General features: G+C 40.9%; 2 protein-coding genes across 4 annotated transcripts; one reads left to right on the top strand and one right to left on the bottom strand.

Annotated features, from left to right (window-relative positions):
* Positions 1-3019: 3019 nt before the first annotated feature.
* On the top strand, positions 3020-6538 carry LOC147456309 (uncharacterized). Of its 3 annotated transcripts, none has more exons than XM_086514826.1 (5): positions 3020-3194; positions 3350-3730; positions 4129-4696; positions 4921-5133; positions 5243-6538. In XM_086514826.1, the coding sequence occupies exons 2-5, from the start codon at positions 3393-3395 to the stop codon at positions 6194-6196; spliced, it is 2073 nt and encodes a 690-aa protein (XP_086370952.1). In that variant the 5' UTR covers positions 3020-3194; positions 3350-3392; the 3' UTR covers positions 6197-6538. The 3 variants fall into 3 exon arrangements, 2 of the variants coding, with proteins under 2 accessions (XP_086370952.1, XP_086370950.1); XR_015188451.1 differs by lacking the exon at positions 3020-3194 and having other exon boundaries at positions 3202-3730; positions 5243-6263; positions 6350-6538; XM_086514824.1 differs by lacking the exon at positions 3020-3194 and having other exon boundaries at positions 3202-3730.
* Positions 6539-6690: 152 nt separating this feature from the next.
* On the bottom strand, positions 6691-7355 carry LOC147456308 (uncharacterized). The gene is made up of 3 exons (XM_086514827.1): positions 7246-7355; positions 7091-7179; positions 6691-6978 (listed from the first exon to the last, which is right to left on the bottom strand). The coding sequence occupies exons 1-3, from the start codon at positions 7353-7355 to the stop codon at positions 6947-6949; spliced, it is 231 nt and encodes a 76-aa protein (XP_086370953.1). The 3' UTR covers positions 6691-6946.
* Between the last annotated feature and the right edge of the window lie 19215 nt (positions 7356-26570).

The following is a 26570-nucleotide window of genomic DNA, read 5'->3' as shown; positions in this document are numbered from 1 at the left end:
AAACATTAGCTACTCTTTTGAAAATACACTATAATGCCAAGAAAACCATAATATCTTGGAGATTTGGAGGGTGCCTTTGGTGAGATAGAGTCCCTATGAGCTCGACAGTAAAATCTCTCTCTCTCTCTCTCTCTCTCTCTCTCTCTCACACACACACACACACACACACACACAAACAATGTGATGGTCTCTCTCTCTCTCTCTCTCTCTCTCTCTCTCTCTCAAATAAGGTCCCCTTTATTTGCATACACGTCCTCAAAGTGAGACAACCCCAAGTCAATGCTAGTCGATCTTTTTTCTTTTTCTCAAACTCTTTTCGATCGGTTTTTTTTTTAAAACTCTTTTAAAAATACAACCTTTCAATTTCTTTTATAAAAATATCAATATTGATCTTGTAAAAAACCCTTGAAAAAACAATACCAACTATATATTTCATAATTAAATTCTCATTAAATAACAAAATCTCTACTAAAAGTACTCCTTTTTTTTATATAAAACCATAAAAAAGCGCGAGATTGTATTAGATTAAAGAGAGAGCAGTAACTTTCAGTAGAGTAAGCACTAGCCTGATCTTCGATTATCCCTATATACACAGAGCTATCCTATAAGGGCTTTCTGTAGATTACGTGCATTCAAGCTAGAACATTTATTCTATGTAAAGTTAAAGCCATTTGATTTTCTAGCCTGAAAAGCTAAAGCTTGTCATTTCTTACAATGTTACCCTTCACTTTTGCATTTTCAATCTTACCCTTTACTTTTGCATTTTATAGCATATGTTTTGTAAGGCTTTATGTCAAATGAGCCACTGAGTGACATGTGAATAGTCTCTCCTTCCTTGAAATTTTTAAGCTGCATTATAAAATAGTATAGATATATATGGGTTTTTACATCATTTCAACTTGGTCCCTTCTTTTAATGCTCAATTGACTTTTTTGTTTAATAAAGATTATATTTTATTTATATAATGTAAATGGGTCTTTCCATCATTGTAATTTGGTCCCTTTATTTAATGCTCACTTGACTTTTTTGTTTTTTAAATCTTTGTTTAGTTTATAAGTTTATAAAGGTTATATTTTTCTGTCATAATGTAAGTGTCTCTTTTAATCATTGTAATTTATAAATGGGTCTTTTCATTTAAGGATCTAATTACTTTCTTGCCAGCTTTTTGATTTTAAACATACTTTTTTCTTGTAAATTTTGTTTCCATTTACAGACAATTTCAAACTAAAAATTTATAAATTTTTCTTGAACGAACAATTTTTTTACTTGGACTAAGATTTCTTTTTTCAGCTTTTGGTTTTGATATGCAATGTCTCCTTATTACTTTAGTGCATGTATTATTATTAGGGAATAGCTTTTATAAAAAATCACAACTAAATTTTTTTTTTTCAGCTTTTTATTTTGATATGTAAATATCACCTTATTACTTTAGTGCATGTATCATTATTAGGAATTAAGTTTAGACATTTTCAATATTCATTTCTATCCTAAAGATATTATATTTATTTCATTTAATAACGTGTAATTTGTTTTATTGATATATTTATACAAGAATTAGATCAATTTTTAAACTCTCACTAATATTTTATATGCTTTATGCTTTCATGAGGTCAATTAATATAACACTCATATATAAGGGCATAAGGAAAAGCGAAGATTTTTTGTGCAATTCTTCTATCATTGAATTGAATTGTTGGATGATCTCCATATGACATTTGAACGGTTTTGGATTTTAATGTGTTGCATATGGGAGTGCCCCCCCACTCTCTCACTTCGTTGGAGTCGAGGTATCTCTCTCTCTCTCTCTCTCTCTCTCTCTTTCTTCTGTAGGCCGTCGTAAATCTTTAGCTTGTTTTTTTTGCATTCTATTGTTTTAGAATGCTAAAGTGAAGCTTCACCTTGCATAATTCTAATAAATTCTACACATACACACATATTAATTAGTTCTTTTTATTTCACCTTTCATTTCACAACTTCACATGGCTTTATATTTCTTGCATTCTATAGCTTGATTCCAGTCAAAGTTAACGTTCGAGAAAGGCTGCTGGTCGAGTTCCTCTTCACAAAGAAGAAAACTGGAAATACTAGCAATTTTTTTGAGATTTGCAGAATTTTTGGACGATTTTCTAACATATTTCATCTGTTTTTCTTCCGTTTACCATGGTTTGTAGCTAACTAGTCTCGATTTTCAATCGGTTTGATCATGACTAAGCTGAGGCAATCCTTTCTCAAACACTGATACCAGTTTAATTCAACCTAACAATTTTATCACTTTCTTATTGTTTTTGAAAGCCGTCGTGACCCTTTCACTTGTTTCTTCACATGCAAGCCATGCTTGAACAAATTAAGTCTTTACTTTGTGTTAATAGAAGCACTTTAGTCAAGACTCAAGACGGAGTCCAGAGTCCAAGGGTGGGTTCACAATGAGCGGTGGAAGAAAACAGCTCTGCAGGCCTTGTTCCAGGCACTTGTCCAAATGGAGCTTTTTAATTGGAGCATGTGCCCCTTGCTTTCTTGCCCCGCAAGTTTGAACCCAGCCCAATCCTAATGCCTGCTTGTCCTTGGCTTGATTTTGTGCACTCATAGCTTGTGTCATAATTTGTGCACCAATATTAGATGTCAGAGCAGCAAGCGTTGGCTTGACTATTCCCCACAACTACTTTCTCATTAAGTAGCCTTTCAACTTGATTTGTCAAGTATGAAAGCCCTCAATGTTAAATTTCCCAAGTCCCTTCTCTTTCATTGTTAATAGAGGAGTTTTAGCTTAAGAGACTCTCCTATCGAGTGTCTACCTCTTTACACGAGTACAAAATACCCCATAGGAGAGGATAGAAAATATATTTGCAAGTTATTGTGCAAGTTGGCTTAGGACACTCTCCTATCCAATGTCTACCTCTTTACTCACAAAAGTCGCGTGCGGCTTGGCTGACTAGTCAAGTTTAGTACCTTGCATTTACGGATCTCCTTGCTGCACTTTCTTAATAAGAGCGCTCATTTCTCAGCAGCCACTCAATCCACTCTCTCTCTCTCTCTCTCACACACACACACACACACACTCAAGTTTAGTACCTTGCATTTGCGGATCTCCTTGCTGCACTTTCTTAATAAGAGCGCTCATTTATCAGCAGCCACTCAATCCACACTCTCTCTCTCTCTCTCTCTCTCTCTCACACACACACACACACAAACACAAGGTATCTCATCGCCACCAGTGGGCGCCCATTAATTAGTCACTCAGCTTTTGCTTCATTATCATGTTTTAGAGCTTGCTTATGTGTGTGTGTGTGTGTGTGTGTGTGTGTGTGTTAGAGAGAGAGAGAGAGAGAGAGAGAGGTCTTATTCCCTGCAGGGTAGGGGAAGAAGAACAAGAGCCCACTGCCAATTTGTGTTTGATGGATAAACTATTGGAGCACCCCATAAGAGTGATCGATATTCCGGAAACGTTAAACTCAGAGGGTGGCGGCATTCACTTTGTGCGGCCGCACGACTGGGGTTTCCATGTTCTTTCGCACACATGGAGCGGTTTGGTTCGCCAAATGTCAGAGAGGATTGGGCTCAGCATTGGAGCTTCTGTAGGTGAAGATGAGGATGCATACAGCCTTGCCTTTAGAAATGAAGACTTGAGGCAGGAACCTTGCTATTCTTATATAATGGACATCTTTCAATTGCTGCATGCTGATGGAGTGCGATATATTTGGTTCGATGCCCTCTGCATAAACCAAACCCAAGAGTAAGTAGCCAGCTTCCTTGTGCTGTTTGATTTTTGTGCATTAGTACGGCCAGTCACCGATCTCTCTCCCTCTTTCGCATGCAAAGGGGTTTTTTTTAGTTTTGGACTTTAGCCTTTAGGTCGCAGATTGCGACACGTGTAAAGAGCTCCCCCTTCCGCCATATTATGTTAGTAGATAGTAGATGTGAAATTTGTCAGTATGCCATAATGTGCAAATGTCATAATGAGTTGCCTTGCATACGTCATCCTAAGAATTTTAATTTAATTGGGAACTTCCACAAATGTCAGGGGTATTTTGGAAATTTTTGGAAGTTTAGTAAATTATGTTAACGCAAATGTGCATTTAAGATTGGCAAACTGTCATATGAAGTTTGAACAAGTTTTTGCATTTTTGTCAGGGCTGAGAAAAGTCATGAGATCAATAACATGGGCGGTTTCTTTAGCTTAACCAAGGGCAGCTATGTGGTCAGCCATGGTTTTGGCAAGGCGAATGGACTATGGGGCGAGTCAATCGGATGTTTGCCTCGTTGGTTTACCCGAGTTTGGACCTTTCAAGAGTTCTTGCTACCTCAGCAAGTGAGTTTTCTTGTGGAAGGAGGCATTGACCATAGATTTGTGGCCTTAATCAACAAGCTAATCAAAGACAAAGGAAAAAGTGGTCTTTGCAAATGCTTTTTAGACATGCCTAGTGCAGAGCTTGATGAATTCTTTTTTCATCACTTTAAAGACGATGACTTGGATTGGATTGGTGGCTTTGAGTTTCGGAATCCGCAGTGGAAGTCAATTGTGCAACTTATTGATGAGAGATCTCCACATGATGATTGTGCATGGGAAAATGATGATCAGCCATGGACTGTGGGACCCACATGCTATAGATACCTTGACAAATGCTGCAAAGATGACAATAAATCGAATAAGCTGTCTCGTCGAGACCTTCTGCAAGAAAGAAAATCTTTGCATGCCAAAGTAAGTGCAAAAGATGTCAAAACTTTTTTCAATACCACACCGCCCACGCCACCCCCCCTCCCAAACAAATCACCACCACCACCACCCACAAAAAAACACAACACAGAAAAAAGAAGAAAAAAAGAGAGCTTAGAAAAATGGTGACCAGTTTGATGCCTGCTGAAAAAACTCTTAATTCTCTAAACCATAAAGCTTGGCTCAATTACTTATGAAACCACTTTCAGGAACCTCTGTTGGAGATAACCAGTGACAAAGAGAGCAATGGCATCATCTGTGGTGAGACAACATGCTCAGCATGCGGCTCTCGGCCCATGATCCGACAAGCAAACATAACTCAACAAAAGCAAATGAGTTATTTCTTCGATCGGGAGGTATACCTTGCATTGATGCAATGTCATAGTCGATTACTAGAAAGCTGCGGACCTAAACCGGACAAGGTATGTGCCAATCTATTAGTTCTACTAAGAGTTCAACATCTCTATTGCTTCTTAACTCAATCTTGCATAAGATGGTGTCCTTATAAACCATATCTGCTTGTTTGTAAAGCCATCAAGGGATATTCAAGTGTTAAGGGGGCTCTACTGTGCCCTAGCAACAGAAGGGAATTGGAGGCCGTGCCACGTGATTTGCGAGGTGGGAGGGCGGGATTGCTCAAATGAAGAGGACAGGGTGCTGGCCCTACTAGGCTTGCTGGGCCTCAGACTCAAGAAGCTCCGGACCGGAAAGCCCTTGCCTGAACAAATCCTGGAGCTTGCCAAAGTGGGTGGCTCCGCCATGCTTCTTGAGCTCTGCACCGTCAACCAGAAAGGAAGCGCACTCCCGCACATGTCTTGGGCCCCTGATTTTCATGGGCACAATGAGAAGCTCGAGCATGCTTCCCGTCCCAAGGAGGTCGACATGCAAGTGGAAAAGCTGCTTGCAAATGGATCTCTACAGGTGAAGGCCAAAGTGGTACATGGGAGAGTGGTTTCCAAGGACACATCAGTAGGAAGAGCTCAAAGAGCTCTTGACTATTGTCTTATATTTGAAAACCACCACCCTGCCAATGATCAAAACAGAACATTCAGCATTCCACTACGTCTAACATTTGGAGGCAAATCCGTCACAAGCCGAACCATTGCAAGCGAAGATAAAGAAAATCCATCCTCCCATATCTTGCATTTTGAATTTAGCGATGAAGACATGAAAGAAGCAGGATCGTTTGAGGTGCCCATAGAGCACTTGATGGGAAAGCCCACAGTGTCGTTCCCTGTTTGTCTACTTCTCCTTGGTAAAGATGTGGTAGAAAGAAAGTTACTTCTCATTTGCCTCCCTAACCAGAAATCATCAGCCCATTTATCAGGCCATATATTGGAGCTGCACAAGATTGGTTCTATGGGCCTGAATGAAGATGTATACGTGTCGTTGCACAACGCTTTGGACTCAAACAACATGCAAGATTGCATCATTGGAGGCTTTGGAAAAGACCTTACACAATACATTACTGTACATGCCCAATAGATTAGTATCCACCTTGTGCTCTTCATTATTCACATTGGTGGATATTGAGCATACCTATCTCACCAAGGTAACTTCTTTTTTTCCTTACCCAATAAAATTGTAGGCAGTACTGTTTCAATGTTTGTAAACCACACCCACATGCCATTTTTGCAGATTAAAGGAAAATATTGATGTGCATGCAACAATCGCCCAGAATCATCAAATTCTTCACTAACGCCGCTAAAGCGGACTGTTGACGACAACATGATTGGCCACAGGTTTGGATAGGCAGAAGTGACTCTTCCTTGTCTCATAAAATTGTACAATTTTTGCTTTTGCAATGGAAGAGGATACATTATTACCCTTTGCACTTATAACAAGGGACGTAGTATCTAAAACTCTCTCCAGAAACTGATGTAGGCCATGCAACCATCCTTGATACATAATTTGTGACTCACTAACAATATCAAAAAAGGATAATATACTGATATCCGTAAAGGTCCGGGCTTGCGGGGCAGCCCTTCCCCATTGTACATCTACTTTGGTTACCGAGCCTGAAAATTTGCCTACAAATTGTCCAATGCTGCAGCGTTTCTCCAACTCTGTCGAAATTGGCAGAGTGGAGGCATGTAATAGACAGCGTTTTCAGAACGCGACAAACGCTTGCTTACATGTGCAAAACGCTGTCACGTTGCCTGTGCTAATGCGCCCTTAGTGACCTTTCCCAGCAATACTGCTCCTTCCTTGCCGCTCGCCATGCAGGTTGCAGTATTACAGGGAAAGGTCACGAAGGGACCTTTCTCCTATACCATAAAATAGATTATGTCAATGACACAGGTTCACCATGGCCTCCAATACATCCATTCACCTCATTTTCTCATGATAACATTCATTCACAAAGCACGAGTACGATACCTGTTAAATGACGATCACCCGCATCAAAGCCGTCTATCCATCCTCCTCCTACTGCTTCTGCACAACCATGAATATTTTCTGCGTGAAAGCTTCCCACAAAACTGATTAGGTTTTCTTATGACAAGCCACTCCGCGTCACGTTACTGTTGACTCACGTATGGCTGCCAGATGCAATGAAGGTACCCAAGCCCTTATTCACGAAGCTACTATGGTAGACCGTAGCTGCCAGGATTTTTTTCATTGCTCGAATCTTTGGCGTGCCCATGTGGAACCTCGTCACTATATGGCACGGCTCTGGCCGGGGGGATCTAGGGCCCCAATTTGAGAGCACGAGGCGGCTTTGATCTCGGCCGTCGAATCACGCAGTGAACTGGGGGTGAACTTGGGGTGAACCAGGGGGTGAACTCGGGGCAAAAATTGTGCCCCAAGTTCACCCGCTTCGCGAGGTGTGTGTCGAACCTGGGACGTCTTGGTTGCCACATGAATGCTCTACCGCCACGTTAGCGCGCATCGCTGTCCATGTTGGCATGGCACATGATCATGCCTTAGTTTAGGCGCTCCTAGTTCACCCCCAGTTCACCCACCCCTAGCTTACCTGCCCCTAATTCACCATTAGTTCACCCTTAGTTCACCCACCCCTAGTTCACTGCGTGATCCGACGGTGGAGATTAAAGTCGCCTCGCCCCCCCAAATTTGGGCCCTAGATCCCCTATGACCCAGAGCCGTGCCATATAGTGACGAGGCATGTGGAAGCCAAACGTCATCAGTTCATTCGTTGCACAAAAAGGGCAACGTACAAGAAATTGATCAACTGCGGCCCATGTCAGCATGTGCACTAGTAAGAGCGCCTGCACATTATAGGCCTTCCAAAATAGATGTTTTTCCAAATTGGAAGGCTCACCCATAGGTGATCTCCTAGCAAGTAGATAGGTGGGGTCCCTTTTGAAGGCTATGCATTGCCATAGGTAATCTCCTAGCAAGTAGACAGGTGGGGTCCTATTGGAGCTGTCAAATGAGAACAAAAAGAAATTTTTTTATAGGAGGTAAAAGGATCTAGCTGACTTGCTCTAGCAAGTCATTTCCAATTTGAAAGGCCTTCCAAAATGTAGAGGAAGGTATAAGGACCCTCTATAATAGAGATGCTTCCAAGATGTTCACTGTATTTAATGTGGTGGTAGAGGCCTATGTGACTACATTTCTTAACTTGAAAGGGAAAACGCCGCTATCATTAGGGAAAATTTGGACTCACAAAGGGGCCTCATAAGGAGTTTGACTTCCTCTCTCATGTCCAAAACGGACGTGCAGTAAATTTTTACAAATCAAATCTAAACTTGGCGGAGATTTGGCAGTTAGAATCTACTCTTCAAGCTCTTTCTATTGATATATATCACGCCACAAGATTCCTCATGTTTTGAAAGATTTTATTTTTGATTCTCTAGTTCCTCATATTTTGAAAGATTCTATTTTTGATTCTCTTGTGATATGATAACTCCGTCTAAAATCTAAAGAATAAAAAATAGAATCTTTCAAAACATGAGGAATCTCATGGCGTTCTGTATATCAATAGAAAGAGCTTGAAGAGTAGATTCTAACTGTCAAATCTTCGCCAAGTTTAGAGTTGATTTGCAAAAAAATTATCGCACACCCGTTTTGGACATGAGAGAGGAAGTCAAACTCCTTATAAAGCTTCTTTGTGAGTCCAAATTTTCCCTAATGCGGGTCTATGTGAAGGCGCTCTAAGCTATATGAGTGATTACAAAAATTGCATCCACTTTTTAAAAATAAGTCATGTTTGGTCCATAATGTCTCCCCACTCGTCCCCAAAAGTGACGGGCATGCATTCATTTGGTGCGTATGCAGCCTAAGCCAACACCTATTAATGCACATATAGAGAATAAACTTGAAATGCAGAAGACACCAACCTGACCACCTCCATCTCCACTATCACATCCCCAAACTCCAATGGTTAATCCATCCCCTCTTCCTCAACCTACACCACCATGAACACCTAGAACATGGGCTAAAAGACAGGAAAGAAAGCAGAAGGGTCAAGAACCTTCACCCGAGTCTTCTCCATGAGGCTAATATAAGGCCTTAGTAAAGCATGGAACTCTTGAGAGAGATTGTGGACCTTTGGATAAAGTAGTGCCACATGAGTTAATGATTTGTTGATAAGTGCGCAGGGTGCAAGGGATGCAAGGGCTGAGAGAGAGAGAGAGAGAGAGAGAGAGAGAGAGAGAGAGAGAGAGAGAGAGAGTGTTTTGGTGGAGCTTCATCTCACGCTATATGTGAGCTCCTTATTGTTCTATATTATCAATAAGAAATAATGAGATTAGGATTAGTGGAGCGGTTAGCCTATGATGGTATTGGCCTAATGGCTTTTACCCCAACAACCTCCCACTTCAAAGCCAATGTGTCAATAAGTGAAGAAAGGGGTAAATAGAGTATGACGGCTCTACCCAATACCCATCAAGTCACGAAAATATGCAAAATGCTCAGGAGGTAAACCCTTCATGAGAAGGTTAGCAGGGCTATCATGTGTGTGTAGGTTGACAAGCTCGATGCACTTGTCCTCAAGCATCTCTCGAATGAAATGATACTTGATCTCAATGTGATTCGTCTTCGCATGAAACATAGGATTTCGTGCATGGTTTACTGCTACTAAAATACAACAGCAAGAATGCAACGATGGTAGAGTAGCCCAGATAGCACGGTCCCTTTTAAGGCTCTTACACACCACCCACCCCAAACTTTTACAAAATCTGCTCAATTTCCGCGTCAAGTATGGCTGCCAAATGCAATGAAGGTACCCAAGCCCTTATTCAGTGTTCACGAAGCTACTATGGTTTTTTCATTGCCCGAATCTTTGGCGTGTCCATGTGGAAGCCAAATGTCATCAGTTCATTTGTTGCACAAAAAGGGCAACGGACAAGAAATTGGTCAATTGCGGTCCTTGGCGCATGTCGGCATGTGCACTAAGAGCACCTGCACATAGGCCTTCCAAAATAGAGGTCCTTCCAAATTGGAAGTCTCACCCATAGGTGATATCCTAGCAAGTAGATAGGTGGGGTCCCTTTTGAAGGTTGTGCATTACCATAGGTAATCTCCTAGCAAATAGATAGGTGGAGTCGCATTGGAGCTTTCAAATGAGGACAAAAAGGAAATTTTTGATAGGAGGTAAAAGGATATAGTTGACTTGCTCTAGGAGGTCATTTCCAATTTAAAAGGCCTTCCAAAATGTAGAGGGTGGTTCAAGGACCCTCTATGACAGAGATGCTTCCAAAATGTTCACCGTATTTAATGTCGTGGTAGAGGTCTATGTGACTACATTTCTTAACTTGAAAGGCCCTCTAAAAACGTCTCTATCGGGTCTATGTGAAGGCGCTCTAATTAGCTATATGACTGATTACAAAAATTACATCCAATTTTTAAAAATAAAACATCGCTATCGGGTCTATGTGAAGGCGCTCTAATTAGCTATATGAGTGATTACAAAAATTACATCCAATTTTTAAAAATAAAACATCGCTATCGGGTCTATGTGAAGGCGCTCTAATTAGCTATATGAATGATTACAAAAATTACATCCACTTCTTGAAAATAAGTCGTGTTTGGTGCGTAATGTCTCCCCACTCGTCTCCAAAAGTGACGGGCATGCATTCATTTGGTGTGTATTCAGCCTAAGCCAGCACCTATTAATGCACATATAGAGACCAAACCTGAAATGCAGAAGACATCAACCTGACACCTGAAGGGGATCGGGGAGCACCACAGACGGAGAGTGAGAGAGAGAGAAGGAGACACACACAATGTGGGTGGGGAGACTGTGAAGTGGCAGCTCCCCCTATACAGTATACTCACTATAAGTATAGGGTAAAAGTGGGCGGGCGCCCATGACCTGGGCGACCGGTCAAGGCACATAGGCCTTAACCCCAACAACCTCCCACTTAAAGGCCAATGTGCCTTTAAGCAAGATCTACTAGTGTACAACTAATAGAAGGTGAGAGATTCTCTCAACCTATGCCCATTGACTCTCGATGAGCTAGTGCATCCGGCTCTACTGATAGACAAACATCCCGCTGCGGAAGCCACACAGAGCTAGCTCCAAGCTCTGCAAATAGTCTACAAGAGCTCATGCACTCCTGCAAGTATCGGTCCAATACCTGCAAACCTCCCCTATGCTCTATGCCGAGATCAGTCATCGAACAACTAATCAACCCTGTTGCAAATGCTCCCACTGCAGCTGCTATGTCGGGCCTCGAGATCAGCATCTCGTACATGAGGACACAGAACGTTGATGCAACCCTGGCAACCTCTGCCACCTCCAACTCAGAACTCAACTCATGGCAATGATGTCCCCTATCATAGAGACCATGGCACTCTGACTCCGAGCTCTGGAGTGACTCCTCGTGCCCACCACATATCACATGTGTACCAAGAGTATCCATCTGTCTTGAATCTACATCAAGCTCTGGCATAAGCATATCAAGAAATGACTCCACAATAGCCGACATCTCAGCATCCATGTGAGTCATCTCTGTCATCACCTCTGATGACTCATCCTCCTGTGACTCACTAGAGCTGTCCCACTCTACCTGTGCATCCGTAGACGCAACCTGCATAACAAGGTCACTGCTCTGCACTCCATGCAAAGCATCCTGCAACCCACAAGCAAAAGAGACTCGCCTGCTCTCTCGCTCTCTACCTGGCTGCATGATCACAGAGACAACATCATCTCTCCCATGATCCACATGCAATGGGTAACCTGTACCACTCCTGGCACCTCTCGCAATCACTAGCGAACCCAAATGCATCACAAAATCTCGCTCTCGTAGCGAAATCTGACATCCACAATCTCTAAGCTGACCAATCGAGATCAAACTCACTGTCAAATCTGGTACATAGCGCACATGTCGTAACAAGTAAGATGCACCACTCGGTAATGACAGTCTCACATCTCCTGCACCTGCTATCGCATGCACCGATCCATCGGTCAAACGTACACTGCCAAGCATCCCGCTAGAATAGCTACAAAACCATGCACGATGCGGCGTGACATGAAACATAGCATCTGCGTCTAGCAACCACTGCAAAGGGAGTGCACTATCCACATGTATAGCATCTCGTGCATAGCTCGAGGTAAAAGTGACATCCCCGTCACTAGTATACTCCGACACTACATGTGCCTCAACTGTCAAAGCAACTGAGTCCATGGCATCACTACATACATCTCTGAGAGGACTTTCTTGCTCCTATCTCTGACAATCCGCATACCAAGAAAGTGATTGGCTTCTCCTAAATTCTTCACATCAAAGTTCTTACGCAACTTTGATTTCAATGCATCTATCTCACTGGTACTTTTCTCGGCGATAAGCATGTTGTCTACATACAAGATCAATATCAAAGGCTACCATCAAATAGCCTTTTTAGTGTAGAGGCAATTATCTTCGTTAATAGGCTACCATCAATAGACTTTTTAGTGTAGAGGCAATGATCTTTGTCACTCCTTCTGAAACCTTGAGACCGCATAGAAGCATCGAACTTATTGTACTATTGACGGGATCCTTACTTAAAATTTTGTCCCATAGAGAGCCTTTTTAAGTTTGCAAACCATCTTTTCCTTGCCTTCAATAACAAACCCTTGTGGTTGCTGCATATAAACGTCTTCATGAAGATCCCCATGTAAGAATGCCGTTTGACATCCATTTGAACAAGTTCCATATTATCAATGGCTACCAATGCAAGCACTAAGTGAAGAGTAGTCATCTTTACAACTGGTGAAATGATTTCATCAAAATCAACACCCTTTTGTTGCGTAAAACCCTTGGCAACCAGTCTAGCCTTGTACTTTGGTTGATCATCAATGGAAGCAATCTTCATTTGGTAGACCCATTTGCAAGGAAGAACGTTCATGCCCCCTTTCAACGGTACCAAGTCCCAAGTGTCATTCTTCTTCAAAGAATTCATCTTAGATTGCATAGCCAATTTCCACTTAAGCTTACCATTAGCAAACATAGCTTCATCATAGGATGAAGGCTCACCACAATCTGTCAACATCACATAGTCAAGAGATGGAACAAAACGTTCAGGAGGACAAGAAACCCGAGTAGATCTTCTTTACTCAGGCACATTAGGTTGTTCCACTCTTTCTTCTAACACAAGAGGGTTTTCCACTTGTGGTGGTTGTTTTGCAAGTACATTATGTACTCTATTATGCACACTATCCCATTCTCTTGAATCACCATACGTCAAACTTCAACAATAGGTATAGGTTTCTTATACATCTTCTTCTCATTGAAGTACACATCATTACTTCGAACAATCAAGTTTTGGCTTCGGGATCCCAAAGACGATATCCCATTTCACCAGACTCACCATAACCTAAGAATATACATTTTCTTGAGTTAGGGTCAAGCTTGCTACGCATATGCTTAGGAACATGGCAAAATGATTCACATCCAAAAACTTGAAGATGTTCATAAGAATTAACCTTCTTAGACCAAAGCATCTCTGGAACTTGCTCATCTAGCACACGATTAGGTGACCTATTGATGAGATGAACTGCAGTAGAAACTGATTCTACCCAAACCCTTCGGGTAGATATATTGGCATTAGACAACATAGATCTGAATTTCTCTAGTATTGTTCTATTCATCCTCTCTGCAACACCATTTTGTGGATGATTGTAAGGACCAGAAAACTCACATTTGATTCCTTTTGAATTGCAAAGTTCTTGAAAAGACTTTGAAACATACTCCCCACCATTTGTCAGTGGGTAAGCACTTGACCTTGTTTCCACTCTGGTTCACAACTAATGAGACAAACTTTTTGAATGCATCAAGCACTTGATCCTTGTACTTAAGAGGATAAACCAAAACTTTGCGAGAATAGTCATCGATGAATGTGGAAAAAGAAAAAGTACCCCCTAATGAGACACTAAACATAGGACCACAAATGTCACTATGTATCAACTCTAAGCACTCACTTCTTCTATAGCCACTTGCTTTGTGAGGACTTTGTGTTTTCTTACCATAAAACAACGCTCACACACCTTAAAAGTAGAATTATCAAGACCCAATAAAGAACCCAAACGATACAATGCTCTCATTCCCTTTTCACTCATATGACCTAGTCGGCAATGCCACAAAGAGGTAATTGGCTGGTCAGCTATACATATAACATTCTTAACACTAGCAACATGTAGAGTGTAAAGAGTTCCCTCTCTGAAACCCTTTGCCACAATCAAAGAACCCTTTGACAACTTCCAAGAAGCATCTCCAAAAGAGGTATGATAACCCTCATCGTCAAGTTGCCCAGTGCTAATCAAACTTTTCTCCAACTTTGGAACATGTCTCACATTCTTCAAAGTGAAGTGACAACCATTAGCAAACCGCAACTGCACATCATCAGTGCCCACTATGTCACACACATAATTGTTTCCAAGATAGACTACACCTTTCCTTAAAGCATCATAAGTAGAAAACCATTCTCTACATGGAGTAACATGAAATGATGCACCAGAATCAATGATCTAGTTTTCAAAGGTAGTAGTGGAACTTGCAACTAAAACATCATAGTCAAGAGATGATAAGAGAAACACATCTCCATGTGATTCTATTGTGTTTTCTTCTTCAATCTTCACAGACCAAGCTTATGGTCCACCTTTTTGTTGAACTTGCTTATTGTTAGCTTTCCTTTGCTCTCTCTTCCATCTAAAACAATCCTTTTGTATATGACCTGGCTTATTGCAATGGTAACACTTTAAGTCATGAGGAGAACGAGATTTGCTTCTTGATTTTACTCTATCTACAAATTACTTTCTTGACTGTGATCCACGAACATTAAGATCTTTCCTTCTGTCATTGTTCTTCTTGTTCATCTCTTCAGTCAACAAAGAACTGAAAAACTTCTCCATGGTTAGTTCATTCACTGTAAGACTGTTACTAATGTTCATATGAAAAGTATCCCAACTTTTTGACAAAGTGGTCAACAAGAACATGGCTTTATGCTATCATTAAGAGGAACCTTTTTGCAATCATAAAAATGCATTGAACTCGTTCAAGTGATCTGACACTAAAATCCCTTCTTTCATGCGACAATCAATAAGTTTCTTTGCCCAATAAACTTGTGATGCAGCACTAGTCTGATCATAAAGATTGCACAAACGCTGCCATAACGCATAAGCACCTCCTTCAACATCTTCCACATTGTAGTACAAGACAATGATAATTGAATGGTAGACTTAGCTAGCTCATCTAGCTCTTCCCATTCTTTTGCATCCATGTTCTCGGGTTTGATGCCTTGAAACTTTATGGGTTTAACCAGCTTCTTTTGAACCAAAACATCCATGATTTGCTTCTTCCAATAAGAAAATTTTCTTCCATCAAACTTTTCAATGTTAAACAAAGCGCTGTCCGAAGAAGAAGAAGTCATAATGCCACTAAATGGAAAGAATAATATTGACAGAAAAAAAATCAGTAGAGTTTCAACTGTAAATTGAGTAAAATTTCAACCAACAAACCCAATAGAAACACAAGAGAATGAATGGAAAGACAAAGACATGTTCAAGAAATCACAGACATGAAATTTACGGGAAAGTTTTGGTAAGAGGAACATAATCTCAAATCCCAAATGTCATAAATCACCAAAATAAGCAATATCTTCTAGCATCTCAACAAGATTAAGAGTCAAGAATCAACGCATCTCTCAATGCATACATATCATGAACACATATGTCGAGCACCTATGTCCACTATCATACATGTCATATGGCGAGGTCACGATAAGGGGATCTCCAGCAACCTAATCCACCTTGCACTGGGTAGCCCGGCCCCTAGTGTTCGGCTTCAAAAAACCTCACGCATGACCCTCACAAAAGGCTAAGCAATGACACGACTATATAGTCAAGTCTCAAAAATGACTATCTTCCAAACCAAGTCTTAGAAATGGCCGGGACTACCATATTAGCCAAGATGGCTCCACAAATGCGTACATACGCAGTATCCAGAAGACCATGTATCAAAGTAATCAACAATGTGCATAAACAAGCGCAAAATCTCAAGATGCATTGTCAACCATAGATGAGCTCAATAAGCATAATCTGAACGTATTTGTTTCCTTCAAAATCCACGCATAACTATGTTATGTATGCTAAAAATATCTGAGCAAATCAGCCACCCACTGAGCAAGAGAAGTATGCAATACGCATCCCACTTCCAACAACTCTTCATTAGAAAAGCATCTGCAACTTCCCAAACAAATATCCCAAACCGTTCAGAATTTGCAGAAACTTCCTTCTGCAAAGTTGTAGATCTCAAAAAGCCGATCAAGAATTGTGGGAATGGATCTGAAATGGCCTATTTCTATAGGTCAAATTAGATCTATAAAAATCTGTTGTTGTCTACCCTAGACGTGCAAGTAGTCTTCCAAACGTGCAAAATCGATACAAAATTTAAAAAACTTTCAACTAAAAAGTTGTAGACCACAACATTTTTGGAAAGGATCGCGGGAATCAAGCTGATAATCAACCTTTTCCTCAATTAAATTTTTACTGCAAAACACACACAGAGAGAGAGAGAGAGAGAGAGAGAGAGAGAGAGAGAGAGAGAGAGAGAGGGAGAGGGAGAGTTTTGGTGGAGATTCATCTCACGTTATGTGTGAGATCCTTTTTGTTCTATATATCAATAAGAAAGAATGAGACTAGGGTTAGTGGAGCGGTTAGCCTGTGATGGTATTGGCCTAATGGCCTTTATCCCCAACATGGTGGAGAACCTTTTTGGACCACAAAGGGCCTTATGTTGGATAGACACCAAAACTGCCCTTCTTATCCCATTTTAGGACACGCAAGCATGCTTTACACACTAAGCAACCCAACTTTTCTAAAACATATAAACTCGTGCCTTCCAACAACAAGAAGCCCGGTAGCCTATTGGTTTGACGGTTAGTTCTTCATAATGGGATATATGGCTTAACCTCTACCCAAGTTTGGAACGGGAAAATTGGTTTTCCTAATAGGATGTTCAACTAGTCATTTGTGTATATAAATTTTTTCCACGCTCCGGCCATGGTAGCTTGCACACTTGCTGCACCCCAAAGGCGATGTGTAAGTTGTATTAATAAAGCATGGAATTCTTGGCCGCAATTGTGGACCATTGGATAAAGCTTGTTTTTTAGTGTCACATGGGAGGCTAATGATATCAAAGCTTAAAAATTTCTTTTGCATCTAACATAGGTGCCATCTTGCATTCGCCTTATCTCTGGTTGGCATGAATCCAAAAAGGACTTTCCAAAAGAAAACTTTGTCACGCTCTTCGCATTTGGCCTTCCAGAGGTTTCCAACGACTTGGCTCCAAAAATCAAAGTCTTCATGGGCACAATCTATAGGTGAGTGTACACACATCTACAAACTCCCTTCTTTAGACGCGACCTTGCTATGGGCGCATGGACAATGAGGATCTCTTGACTGACATTGGTATAGTGAGAGCTACAATATTGAGATCAGTTTGGTAGTCCAGAAATGTGTTATTCTTTCTAAAGAATGTGCGCCTTGGGACAAAAATTTAGTTCTAGAAACGTACTGGTGGCAACTCCTTAGTAGAAGGAATAAGCATTGCAAGATACACAAGAAAGAGTAGTCGGGGAGGTGCGACCCGTTTGATGTATTTTTTTGTGGAGGACCCTGTGCAAAGGATATGTCAAGGTTGTCTGTAACTTTTTGCTATTAATGCAATTCAAGCTCAATTGAGTTTTTTTTAAAATTTTTAAGTTTAAACCTTTTTTGCGTATTTCTTGGAGGAGAGGCAATAGAGGGTACCAGCTGATTTCAAATCAGAAACATGCTCAATACTTTGAGAAAGAAAGGAGAAAGGTTGAAATTCTCCACACACGTGGTAGGGCATAGACCTCCACGAATGCATGATTGTCCACCATCGAGGGTAGTAGGGAGGTTCTCCATGCTGTGAACATGGAGGCAGTAGAGGGCATGTAAGTGATGTGGGGTGTTGTGACGACGAGGGTGGTGGGAGCGGTGACATAAAATGGGCACCAATTCCATAACCAATTTTTTTCTCATTGAGGAGAAAGGTTTGATGACTTGATGGGGGGAGGGGGAGGAGGCCACTCCTTGGAAACTTTTTTGGGAAGGGGGTTAGAAGCAGGCATGTTGGCGAGACTCTTTGTATGAGGTCAGGTATCTAGAAACTTTATGCTCCACCCAACCATATACACAACTGAGTATCTTTTGTAGGGCTTCAATGCCCCGTCTCAATTCATCAGAAAATGTAACTTGCATCTATGGCATTCAACAAGCAGTCTAAAGTTCTTGCCTACATTCATATTTGTGGATTCCATTACCCTCAACATGGAAAATTTTGGATTACCCCTTCCATAGATCTTTATTCACGTAAGTTACCACTCACTGTGTGTGTGTGTGTGTGTGTGTGAGAGAGAGAGAGAGAGCGAGAGCGAGAGAGAGAGAGAGAGAGAGAGAGAGAGAGAGAGAGAGAGAGAGAAGTTTTTTTGGAACAGCTTAGTGATGGTGTGGCAAGCATATAGTTAATGTATATGCCCATGTAGATGATGAGGGAGAAAATGGTGCACTTCGATTATCCCTAGAGGGAGAAGATCTTTGCCTTCTCCAAATAATTATTTTTCTTTGCATTCATATGTCAAGGCAAAGATGTCTTATCACTATCTTCATCTCCATTTGAAGTGAAGTTGGCCTATACCCAATGCAAGCATCTATTTTAACATCTTGACAGGATGTGGAGTTATGCAAGATGTCCATAAAAGCAAACAATTTCATGAGGATAAAGAATGTTTTCATCATGGAGAGAGGAGAGGGAGAAGAGGGATACCAAAAATGAGTTTTTCCTCTTCTTGGATGCAACAATGCATGGGTCACATACTAGTTTCCATTAACAGTGGTTCATATGCACTCTTTCCTTGTCTCTTTCTCATCCCCTTATGTGTGACTTTTCACTTTGTTTTCCATCTGCTCCATCAATGTAGTCACTCAATTCTAGTAGGCCGTGCCAATTTTGAAACCATTAGTATTAAAGGGAATCTTGGAGAATTCTTTCAATGCTTCGAAGTGAAAAAGCAAGGAGGAGACATGTCAAGGGGGAGAGAAAAATGGAGATGCCACGTGTGAGGGACAACACGTGCTTTGGTCAGATTGCGAGGGTCCTGACTCTTGTTTGGCAGCAAGTTGTAGAGAGAGAGAGAGAGAGAGAGAGAGAGAGAGAGAGAGAGAGAGAGAGAGAGAGATTTTGCGGATGAGATCACCAGCAAGTCATTGCTCGAGTACACTGCGACAATCCAGGATGCTACGCAACAGGATTTCGTCAACAGTCGAGGGGGCGCTTTGGTTGCGGGGTGTGGTGTAGTGCAATGGAGGCGGTCTGATTGATTGAAAGTTTGAGTGATGTGAGAGAAGTCAACATGCAAGCGGACAAGGAGATGCCCAGGGAGAGAGGGAAAGAAACGGGGGATCATTTTTCTCTGGTCCGATCACAGTAGGTGGGATAGAGATTGCTTTTGCATTGGCTGCTGGCAATGTGGACAGATGGGTATTGTACTAGAGACTGATCTCTGCTTGATGCTCATCAAAAGGAAACATTTTAAAGCAAGGCAGTGGCTTGAGCTCTCCTAGGTATGGTCACATGAGAGGAGGGTGGTTTGTAGGTCCATACGGGCAGGATCGGTAGACCTGTTTCTTTGTCTTGCTGCTTCAACTTTGGGCTTGTAGAAGTGAGTTGGTGGGCTATCTTGCATGTTTCTTAGGAGGAAAGGACCGTGCAAATGAGGCCATGGCAGAGGGCAAGAGTAGCACATATGATAGTGATGGACAGATGGCGAGGAATGAGGCCAATAGAGCAGGAGGAGGACGTGGAGGAGAGAGAGGTAATGTCAAGAGTGCACATGCAGAGAGAAAGAGAGTTGTCGTCTGTAAAGAAAACGATAGTGAGGATGGTTGCTCATGCTCCTTCTTGCAGCTTCACCGAGTGGCCCCAAAGGTCCAGGTTTGTGTGTGTAACAAGCTCATTCTGAGTGCAGCCTTGCAGGTCAAGAGACTTGCAGAGAGTCGAGGCTGATGTTGAGGAGCGAGCAGCAGATATGAAGAAAGAGCAGCGAGGAAAGCTTCAAGGAGACATCTGGGGATTTTTTTAGGCTCACTACGTAGGCATTGTTGAGTGCGTCTGTGAAATGGCACTGAGAGAGAGCAATGGCAGATGCAGGGAGACGCCTGTGCGAGGGTGTTGGCGCGGAGGGAGAGAGACGGTGCACACAGAGGCAGAGACTAACCTGGGGGGTTTTTGTTATTCTTTTTTCATTTCGTGTTGAAAGATTCGATGGGAATCTTGGAGAAAAATTAATTGAGTTGCGGAATTGTAGACCCAGTAGTAACCCAAGTAGTAGCGAAAAAGAAACTAAAAACTAAGGCTCTTGCCATGGCAGCAACCTACTGCCATTGCTATTGAAGGAATACCTTAGGCTCCTCAACCTTGCCTCAATCCCATCCTAATCTACCTCACCTTAAAAGCTAGCCTTCTCACTCTCACACCTTCTCGCTTCATGCCACAGTATGGTGCAAGCTACAAGTGCAAAACTCTTTGGCCAAAACAGTTATCCTCCAACCTTTTTGGAAACCCTGAGCTTCTCACTTTCTGGTTTTCATTGAAAATTTATAAAAAACTTCTCCTTGATTGCACTTCCTCTCAAGAGAAGACTAGTTTTCATTGGTGGAAGCCAACAAAAGTCTTTTGACAACTTAAACGCATCCTCACACATGTAGATGTCCTTCAATTGCCTAGTTTTTATAGATGCTTCTTTTTAGTTGGTAATCATGCTTAGGGATGAAGAATAGGTGCTATTTGAATGCTTTTAAGAGTCATAAATTGAAACCAAATGAACAAATTTACAATAATTATGACAAGGAATTGATTTTTTATTTTTATTTTTTCAAAACTCAGAATTGTGAGTGAATTATATTGCGCAGACGAAAAAATTACAAGGTTTTGTCGTGCTCATGTTAAGCCATGACAACATCCAGGAATCATAATTACAACGGCTATAAGGGCAGCCACTCCCACCGATGGCCAAGGTTTGCCCCGGGTATTCCATCTGCTTACAACAAGGCACAGGTAGTCCTAGACCAGTCCTCCGAGTGATGCTTGCGCCCGAGTGCCCATATTAGCACTTTGCGAAGCTTGCCACCTCAAATCCTCCTTCAAACACACGGCGATTGCTTGTTTGCCATACATTATGAAAGAAGAAGTATCTGACAATCTGAGTGCTGACGAGGAGTGCAGGACTACCTGAGTTTTTACCTCCAAAGAATGGGTTAGTCTTGAAAAATCTAATTTTCCATGTTCTCTGGACCCAGTTGCATACTTTCCTTGACTAGTCAACCTGCACCCCAAGCATCGATCTGATCCAATCCCTCTCTCCCGAATCTTCACCCTTGTCGGTAGAGCACCCCAAGTAACCTTCCATAAGAAATCCTTCCTGTATTGTGGAACCTTTGGCTTACATATGTTCTCCATTACATGCTCCCACCTTTCCTCCGGCCATTGCTTTTTCCATAGCTTATTAAGGGGGCTAGACCAATTCTTCTTTTGCATCATTGTCTGATAAATGATTTTAGTATGGGGTTTCCACAAGAGACTACTTCCGGGCCATTTCCAGGCTTTCCAGTCCAACCCCGAGTCACAGATTGGCATCACTAGATTGTCAAGTTTTTTCATCACTTCGTGGACAAGCAAGACCTCCAAGCTATTGAGTTGGTACTGGGCAATCAAAAGGTCAATGATTTTCCAACTCTTGTTGAACAAGGAATTGATTTCTTTTGTTAATGCTTTGCATATGTGGAAACATTATCTCATAGTCTTTGATTTTCTTATTGAAACTAATAAGCAAAGTCAACGACACCTTTTGACAAGGCCCCGCCCCTCATCTTAAAAAAAACACATCAAATGGAGTGCTTTTAGTCAATCTTTTCAACCTTTGATGTTGTATCAACTTGGTCGTGAGAATGTTGTTGTAGATGCACTTGGTATACTTCCTATCATTCACTAACATTACTTCTTTTTGCCTTACGTGTGACTGTTATGCGATGATGATATCAATCTTGATTATACTAAAATTATGTATAATAGTCGGTTGTCAACTAATGATTTCTTTATATTTTGATGGATAATTGGGATGAGCACTTACCTTTATTGCAATTTTCTTATAGAAACACTATGCACACTAAAATTGTCTATGGCCAAAAAAAGTCCACCCTATTGTTCATCTTGGTCATGAAGTTCTACTGGCTGATGTAATAGTTAAAGACCGTAACCAAATATTTTCTAAAGTGACAATCTATTCAAAGGCATCAAGGAAAATACACTAAATGAGCCAACACCACACGTAGACCATTGACTTATGGAAAAAACTAGCATGTATGGCAGAGAGTTTTTTTTTTTTGTAAAGTGAAAATATATGCAAAGGCATCGATGAAAATACACTAAATGAGCAAACACCACACGTAGACCATTGACTTACGAGAAAAAACTAGTATTTATGGCGTAGAGTTGAGAAAAGAAGACTCAAGATCATTGAAAACAATACTAAGATTAAGCTTGCTTCTAGATTTTGTGGCCAGCTTTTAAAATCATTTGGAAGGTTCTTGATAATGCTTATAGCTTAGAATTGCCTCCTCATCTGTATTTACCTGATTCTATTCACATAAGTTTCCTATGCCCATTTAAAGGCAATCTTTCTATCGCATCTACAACTCACAATCCTCCACTTCTAGAAGGTGATCTAAATCTCTTGACCCCTAAACGAATTTTGGATTATGATGTGACTATCGCCCGTGAGGGACAACAATATCATAGATGGTTGGTAAACTATGTAAACCATTTATTAAGGAAGCTCATTAGATTCAAGCATCACTTCTTTCTCATCAATATCTAGCAGTCATATATGCCTATCACAATCACATACTAGATAGCACACAAACCATTGAGTGAGGTAGTGTATGACGATTTTTGTTGATTGTCAATCAAGGCAACAAAATTGTGTCATGTCAAAGCAACACATGTTTGGACTTTTACATTCTTCGCTTTTAATTATGTAGTGTAGATTGCCGATTAAGGGAATTCTCATATTTTTGTACATTGCTAATTTAATTAGCACAACATTTCTTAGAGATCACCAATTGAGGCAACACCATTAGCTTGTATGGATTGCCAATGGAGGAACACAACAAAAGATAGTCTCTTTTAAACTTGGGGGTATATTATGAAAATGTGAATTAATGCTAGATTATATATTATACACATGGCAACCAGCATAGGGGAGCCAAGGGGATGGGTGGGTGGAGCGTCTTGTTTCTAGATCCCTGGCCTCATACTCCTATCAGAGGGTTAGAATATCAAGAAGGGCATGGATATTTTTGGCTTCCCTTGCTTGCACATGCACACATGTGGATAAGAAGGTGAACTTGTGGTCGAAGAGCTTTGAGGAAAAGCCATAAGCACGCACCCACCCACCCACACACACACACACACACACACACACACACAAACACAAAATAACACAAATTGGTGCCCTGTTAGGATTTCCATGTGCACCACAACTTTCTCTGCAACTTCCATCTCTGCACGACATGAAAAAACAAATCACCCCCTTGCTTGCTAGCTTCTTCTTCTTCTTCTCTTTCTCTCTCTCTCTCTCTCTCTCTCTCTCTCTCTCTCTCATCTACATTGCAAACCCTTCATGCCATAGGTGAAGCTTTGGATTCATAGCAAGGAGACATAAGAATGCTTTGACTTAGCCCTTAAGTGAACAAGGCCAGGTTCTCACGCTACAAATGACTATGAAGTTGGAGCTTCAACCCCACAAGAAATTCTTACCTTAATGCCCTCAAAACTAGACAAGTTTGGAGTTACAACTCTCATTTGACGAGTGGAAGCACTCATGAGGATAGAAAATCAAACTTGCAAACCCTTAAGCTCTCAAGGATTTCTAAGCTTTAGCAATTGAAGTAAGTAGCCCCAAGGCTCTTTCTTCTTTCTAAAAGAAGCACATGCAAGCGTAGGATTTTCAATTGGTGTATCAAACTCACATGTAGCTATAAGTTGAAGTTTAAAGACTTGCACAAGAGTGCTATAAGTTAAAAATGCCTTAGTTTTTAGAAGTACAGCAACTAACAGAAAACATAAGGCTAGGTTTCGCATGCCACATCATCATTTGGTAGCACAATGCCAACGATTTCAATCCATCTTTTAAAATAAATAAATAAATAAATAAATAAATAAATAAATATATATATATAAACGAATAAATAACATTGAGATAGTTACTTAGGCTAATTATCTTATCGACAAATAATTAATTGTTTGACAATAGACAAATTCAGTGATGCAACAAACATATGTCAATATATATCATCAATAAGTTTATGTTCATGTGTCCAAAATGTGTGGTGATCAATCCTCACATATACAAAACAAATCTCATCATCACATACGATGTAGTAATGCACATTGAAAAATACATATATAACGATCCCAAATATAAAAAATAAATCTCTATCTAGGATCACTAACCTCCTGTAGAAAGTAATCCTGTAACAAAGTACATACTGATGCATTCCCATTTCATCTAGGGTATGTCAAGAGATTGAAGTTGCCCTGGTAACTTGATTCTTTCGATTTTTATCTGTTGACAAGAAAGACATTGCCTCACATAGCGAAGTATGTTTCCTTTCATTCCGGACCAAAAATAACTCCTTAGCATGAAGAGTCTTAGCATAACCTGGATGTCCTGATGTAGGGCTATCGTGTGCTTCATACATAATAGTCTTCTTTAAAGCTGGGTTTCTGGGTACACAGAGTCTATGTCTGAAGTAAAGACATCCTCCCATAAGAGAGTAATATTTAGCTTCTGGCATCTTATTATGCTGGAGTAATGATACTATACGTTGGTATTCTGGATCTACCAAAGATGCTTCTTTAATTCTATCCCAGATAGGGTTATTTGGAATAGAGATAGGTCCGAGAAAAGATTTTCGGCTAAGTCCATCTGCAATGGCATTTTCCTTCCCTGGTCTATACTTTATGTCAAGGTCATATTCTTGTAAGAGTTCTATCCATCGCCGTTGTCGCATATTGAGAATAGGTTGAGTAGAAATCCATTTTAAGCTCTTGTGGTCTATAACTAGCTGAAATTTGCGTCCAGAAGATAATGTCTCCACAACTTCAGCGCATGTATAACCGCTAAAAGTTCCAAATCGTGAGTAGGGTAATTCTTCTCATGATCCCTCAGCTTTCATGAAGTATATGCCACCGGTCTTCCTTCTTGAGTAAGAACTCCGCCCAAAACAAATTTGCTAGCATCGGTTGCGACTTCAAATTCCTTACTGAAATCTGGAAGCTTTAAGATAGGAGCTGAGACCAAGAATTCTTTTAGCTTAGCAAAACTAAACTTGTACTCGCTCTTTCAGTCGATGCTCATTCCTTTCTTCTGGAGTTCCGTCAAAGGTGCAACAATACGTGCATAGTCCTTGAAAAAAATTGTGTACCATCCCGTTATTCCAAGAAATCCTCTTACTTCACTGACGGTGGATGGTTGAGGCCAATCAACGATATCCAGGACAAAATCGTCAAACATAAAGTCTGAAAATATCATGCATAAGTCGATTGAAGCTTGCAAGAGCATTTGTTAGACCAAAGGACATTACTGTGAATTCGTAGTGTCCATACCTAGTGTTGAAAGTTGTCTTTGGAATGTCTGATTCCTTGATCCTGATTTGGTAATATCCTGACCTTAGATCAATCTTTGTAAACATTTTGATGGAGTTTATCCAGGAGTTCGTCAATCCTTCGAATTGGATACTTGTTTTTGACAGTTACCTCGTTCAGTCCACGGTAATCTATGCATAGCCTTAAGGTCCCATCCTTCTTCTTCTGAAAAGAACTGGTGTGTCCCAAGGATAAGTACTAGGTCAAATGAATCCTTGTTCAATGAGTTGCCTAAGTTGTTCCTTGAGTTCTATGGCCTCTGGAAGTGACATTTTATAAGGTCGCTTTGAAACAGGTTCACATCCAGGGATAGTCTCGATCTCATGATGTACCTCTCTATGTGGTAGAAGATTCGTAAGGTCTTCACGAAATACATCATCATACTCTCTCAACCAGTTTGGTCGAAGTCTGGCATCTGATTGGTCCACCTTGTTGAGCTTTACCAACTTTATGCTAAAGCAAGCAAGTGTACCTTCTGCTCACCAAAGGTCAATTATCTTGGATTTCTCATATCGGCCGAAGGGATTTCAGTGGACCCAGATAAAGTCAAGGATATCGTTGATTGGTCTCAACCTTCCACCGTCAGTGATGTAAGAGGATTCCACCGTCATCGAAATTGATTTTCACTGATCGAAGTTGACTTATGTTTGTGTTAAAGTCATTTAGGTGTTCTGCAACTGAACCAT

The sequence above is a fragment of the Adiantum capillus-veneris genome, chromosome 6 (genome assembly GCF_014529385.1).
Source record: "Adiantum capillus-veneris isolate H3 chromosome 6, ASM1452938v2, whole genome shotgun sequence".
Classification (NCBI taxonomy): Eukaryota; Viridiplantae; Streptophyta; class Polypodiopsida; order Polypodiales; family Pteridaceae; genus Adiantum; species Adiantum capillus-veneris.
Note: the sequence above shows the minus strand (reverse complement) of the source record. Positions and strands in the feature narration are given on the sequence as shown.

Bases quoted from the DNA above. Each gene is read 5' to 3' on its own strand.
- LOC147456309 (XM_086514824.1), top strand. From the start codon at position 3,273: ATGTGTGTGTGTGTGTGTGTGTGTGTGTGTGTGTTAGAGAGAGAGAGA. The intron at 3,731-4,128 runs GTAAGTAGCCAG...CATTTTTGTCAG, and splicing joins TGCATAAACCAAACCCAAGA to GGCTGAGAAAAGTCATGAGA. The intron at 4,697-4,920 runs GTAAGTGCAAAA...AACCACTTTCAG, and splicing joins GAAAATCTTTGCATGCCAAA to GAACCTCTGTTGGAGATAAC.
- LOC147456308 (XM_086514827.1), bottom strand. From the start codon at position 7,355: ATGGGCACGCCAAAGATTCGAGCAATGAAAAAAATCCTGGCAGCTACG. The intron at 7,180-7,245 runs GTGAGTCAACAG...TTTTGTGGGAAG, and splicing joins ATTGCATCTGGCAGCCATAC to CTTTCACGCAGAAAATATTC. The intron at 6,979-7,090 runs GTATCGTACTCG...TTTATGGTATAG, and splicing joins GGGTGATCGTCATTTAACAG to GAGAAAGGTCCCTTCGTGAC.